The 4831-nt window shown below is 57.6% G+C and overlaps 1 protein-coding gene across 2 annotated transcripts in view; it reads left to right on the forward strand.

The window, feature by feature from the left end:
* Nucleotides 1–4831, forward strand: part of LOC123144666 (uncharacterized) — a 17192-nt gene that overhangs the window by 510 nt on the left and 11851 nt on the right. The window contains exons 2-5 of one of the 2 annotated variants that reach the window (XM_044563868.1): nucleotides 38–139; nucleotides 794–850; nucleotides 943–995; nucleotides 1133–1166. In XM_044563868.1, coding sequence (XP_044419803.1) covers nucleotides 38–139; nucleotides 794–850; nucleotides 943–995; nucleotides 1133–1166 — 246 coding nt within the window. Of the gene's footprint in view, nucleotides 1–31; nucleotides 140–793; nucleotides 864–942; nucleotides 996–1132; nucleotides 1167–4831 lie in introns of those variants that run through there. The other variant, XM_044563869.1, reaches the window with a different exon arrangement.

Genomic DNA, 4831 nt, shown 5'->3' on the forward strand with positions numbered 1-4831 from the left:
TGCTCTCCTTGGTGTTCTGACCTCCCTTCTGGTCCGTAGGTGGCACCGGTGGAGCCGTATCGCCGTGGAGCTGGACGGCCACATCGACGCCAGGTTTCGACATCGGGAATCCCGCCGTCTCCTCGATTCCCTTGCCGAGGTTGTAGAAATTTCGAGAAGAGTGATGTTTTTGTTTCAGGTTGTCGCGTTTCAGACTGGAATTACGGCGTAGGGGGTCGGAAATAGGAAATGGAATTCTGCAAATTTCATTTCATTCTTAGGAAATCTAATGGGACGGCAATGTCGGAGTTGGTTAATGGGATGAAAAGCTTAAACTTTGAGCGTTACAGACTTAAGCTGCTGTTTTAAGTTTCAGCACATTTTTTCTTTCATAGTGAGTTGTGGTGGATTAGTTCGGAACATTGAGATGGTTTGGGACTTGGCGCTTTCAGGATGTTGTCAGCTTCTGTTTTCTTTATGTACTGGAATTTCGTAATCTGTGCTAATGATCTCCCAACACTCATAGTAGATGCTTATCATAGTATCCTGGACACTGGGGAAACATTGTTGAGAGACTAGTTCAGATAAATCATCACTAAAACTGTGCAGAATCCTCTTTGTGTTATAGAGTTTATGCTCTTTAAATTGGCAAGTATCCTAGTTGTGTGTTAACTTTGGAAATTTGTACCAGAAAATGGAGAAAATTTTAATAGTGCCTATGCTTCTTCCAAGTTCTTGTTTTTTAAGCGAAGCAATTTCTACTCTTTTTATATATTAGGCTAATGTTGTGGACTTTTCTTTTTATGCTGAGAAGATTAGGACCTTCGAACACAAGTACTACACGCATGGCGAGGAACGGTGCACGACATATGTAATGCTGATAAGTATGCTGGTTTGTATTTTGTAGTGCTGAGTCAATGTGTATTATCTGGCTAATCCGTTCACCACTTCTGCTCCTGTTAGGTGAATCGCATGATTAATGCTTCAACATTTGCTGGGTGTTACCATTCAGCTAGGTCAGCATTTATCTTCTATGTTTTCTTGGAGTATTTCATTGCAAAATCTCTAGTGTCACCATCACCTAATACAGTTCAATTGCTCGCTTTGTCCTTGTTAGATAGGCTAACAAACTTGTTTCATTTAATTTGAGCAGGGAGGGGGTTTCGGCAATGGAATTCGATAAAAAGGTACCATTGAAATGCGTACAAATTTATAGTTTCCCCAGTTTAGCCTCACTATCTGAGGTGTATGAAATTCAGTACATTCTGTCTGGAACGACTGTTACTTCCATTTAGATTCCACTAATACTTCCATATTTCCACTCCACTCTGCCCTCCGTCCAGTATGTGGCAAGAATGTTCTTTGCTGTTCTACTTTGTACCAGTTGTTTATCATGAAATTAATTGTAGATCTATATCTCTTTCCTATTACTCTATGTTTGACTAGAAATATTGTTTTAGTTCTGTATTTTGCACAAAGCATATGCGTAGGATGAAAATTTGGAGTTATGTTGGTAGGAGCTAGGACCCTACCGAGTCTAGGGCGTAGGTTGTAGGGGAAGGAGGGGGCTGGGCGTGGTGCTGCTCGCGGTCGCCGGCGGCAGGGCGCCGTCGTGCGCGAGAGAGGAGGCGGCACACAAGGGGCTGGAGGTGGCTAGGGTTAGGGTCCGGCTCCTCTGGGAGCCGGGCAATAGATTTATTCTTATTGCTTGATTGTCATAGAGTCTTACAACTAGTATATATAACCACGATGGAAAATAAAATAGATAACTTGTGGGCTAAGCCCCCAACTAAACCTTCTCCGGCGCCGGAAGGAGACGCCCGTCGAAGGTCGGAGGAAGCGTTGGAGTAGCCGCAGGTGGCTCCCCACGGAAGGGCTTCAGCAGCCCCACATGGAAGACGTCGTGGATGCGGGCATCGGCCGGAAGCTGAAGACGGTATGCCACCTTCCCGATGCGCTCCAAGACAGCAAAGGGCCCGGCGTAGCGAGGACCCAGCTTGCGCTTCGCGCATGGGTCCAGTGACTGCGTAGAGCGATGAAGGAGACGCAGCCAAACCCAGTCACCCACCGTGAACTTCGCCTCGCGATGGTGGTCGTCGTAGTAGTGCTTGGCCAGCTGCTGGGCCTGAAGGAGGCGTTGCCGGACCTTGGCCAGCATCTCGTCACGGCGCCGCATAAGATCACCGGAAGCGTCGCAGTCTACGATGAACGGCCGGTCGAAGTCCGGCATCTGAAGGACGGGGCCTGTCGTGAGGGCCCCCTTGAGGGCCTCGAACGCCTCGGTCGCCTCCGCATCCCAGGCAAAGGTGTCGCGCCGGAGCAGGCGCGTGAGTGGAGATGCGGTGAGGCCGAACTCCCGGATAAATTGCCGGTAGTACCCCGTGAGGCCCAGAAACCCGCGAAGAGCCCGCGGTGAATGCGGGGTCGGCCAGGCGGCGACGGCCGCCACCTTGTCGGCGTCCATGGTCACCCCCTCGGTCGAGATGACGTGGCCGAGGTAGGCGACGGAAGGCGTCCCGAACGAGCACTTCGAGCGCTTAAGATGAAGATGATGCGCTCGAAGCTCGTTGAAGACGATGGCGACGTGCTGAAGGAGCTCCGCCCACGAGGTGCCGTAGATAAGAATATCATCAAAGAAAACGAGCACAAACCGGCGCAAGTAGGGGCGGAGGACGTCGTTCATCAGAGCCTGAAAAGTCGCCAGTGCATTGGAGAGACCAAACGGCATGACCAAGAACTCGAAGTGACCGTGATGAGTCCGAAACGCTGTCTTGGCGATATCATCCGGGTGCATGCGCACTGGTGGTAACCCGACCGGAGATCGAGTTTGGTGAAGAAGCGCGCCCCATGTAGCTCATCCAAGAGCTCATCAACCACCGGGATAGGAAACTTGTCCTTAAGTGTGAGGGCATTACGGGCGCGGTAGTCAATGCAGAAGCGCCACATGCCGTCCGACTTGCGGACGAGGAGGACCGGTGCGGAGAACGGCGATGTGGAGATCCGGATGATGCCCGCGACGAGCATGAGTGCATACTGGCGCTCCAGCTCATCCTTCTGCAGCTGCGGATAGCGGTATGGCCGGACCGCCACTGGCGTCGAGCCCGGCAGGAGATGAATACGGTGATCGTACACCCGGGCGGGTGGAAGGCCCTGCGGCTCGTCGAATAGGTTGCCGTGCTGCTGCAGGAGGTGCTCCAATAGAGGGTGCTCGGCCTCGGTCGTGGCCGTCGCCAGCTGGAGCTAGGGCGTTGACGGTGAGGCGCCCCCAACGCCCTCCCACTGGACGCGGCGGCCGAGACGCCAGAAGGACATCGTCAGGGCGTCGAAGTCCCAGAGGATGGGACCGAGGGTCCGCAGGAAGTCGACACCAAGGATGAAGTCGAAGCAGCCCAAGTCGATGCCCACGCACGTGATGGTGAAGTGCTCGTCGCCGATGGTGATGGGCACGTTCCGCGCGAGCCCATGACACCGAAGACGATCGCCGTTGGCCACCGTGACCCGAAGTTGCTCCCCGCCCGTCGGCTGCAGCGCTAAGCGGCGCATGGTAGCCTTGGGCAGGAAGTTATGTGTGGAGCCCATATCCAAAAGGGCCACCAGGCGCTCGCCATGTATCATTACGGGCAAGAGCATGGTCCGCTCATCGCGGATGCCGGCAAGCGCATGGAGCGAGACCACGAGGGCCGTCGCCGGGGCGGCCGCGGATGCGGCATCGGCAGCCGCTGGGGGCGGCAGCGCGTCGAGCCCGTCGGTCGGGGCGTCCTCCTCGGTGTAGTCGACCGTCTCCAGGTAGAAGAGGTGCGGGCAGACATGGCTCGGCGCGTAGGGCTCATCGCAGTTAAAGCAGAGCCCCAAGCGCCGACGCTCCAGCTACTCCGCCTAAGAGAGACGACGGAAGGGCCGCGTCGCGGCCGGGGTGGTGGTCACCGGAGTGGCCGGGGGTGGCCGGCCCGGCGCGGGGGACTGCCTGGCGGCATCCTCGAGCTGGGCCCGCCGGCTGCATGGCTTTGGCGCGGCACTCGAAGGCGCGGGCGTAATACATGGCCGTCTGGCGATCCTGGGGTCCCCAAAGCTCCACGTCCACGCGGATGTGATCCGGAAGTCCACCGACGAAGAGGTCGGCCCGCTGCTGCGCCGTCACACCCGACGCGTGGCAAGCCAGGGCCTGGAAACGGTCGGCGAAGTCCTGAACCGTGGAGGTGAAGGGAAGGCGGCCGAGCTCTGCCAGGCGGCTCCCGCGGATCGGTGGCCCAAAACGAAGGAGGCAGAGCTCGCGGAAGCGCTCCCAAGGGGGCATGCTGCCCTCGTCCTGCTCGAGGGCGTAGTACCAGGTCTGTGCCGCGCCACGGAGGTGGTAGGAGGCGAGCCAGGTACGCTCCGAGGCGAGGGTGCGCTGCCCGCGAAAGAACTGCTCGCACTGGTTGAGCCAGTTGAGGGGGTCCTCCGTGCCGTCATAGGTGGCGAAGTCCAGTTTGGCAAACCGCGGCGGTGTCTGAGTCGGAGCGCCGTGGCCGATTGGCTCGGAGGTGCGAAGCAGCGAGGATTGGGGCGCCCGGTCAGCATGGCCGCGGCCCGTGGAGTGCCCCGCGGAGCCGGAGGGTCGCCGAATTGCAGAGTGGGCGCCGGCGGGTCTCCAGCCGACGTGTGGACGGGTGGCGGCGATGATCCGGTCAGCCAGGCCGGTATTGGGGACGGCGACGGCGGGAAGCGCACTTGCTGGATCGGTACGCCTCCCTGCATGGGTGACCCGGGCCCCGTGCTGGGCGGTGGCGGGGCCGGCAGCTGCGGCTGCGGCGGCGCGGACCCGGGTGGCGTGGGAGGCGCAGCGAGGCCCGGGGCTGGCCACTGTGGCCAT

Source organism: Triticum aestivum, chromosome 6D (genome assembly GCF_018294505.1).
Source record: "Triticum aestivum cultivar Chinese Spring chromosome 6D, IWGSC CS RefSeq v2.1, whole genome shotgun sequence".
NCBI classification, from domain to species: domain Eukaryota; kingdom Viridiplantae; phylum Streptophyta; class Magnoliopsida; order Poales; family Poaceae; genus Triticum; species Triticum aestivum.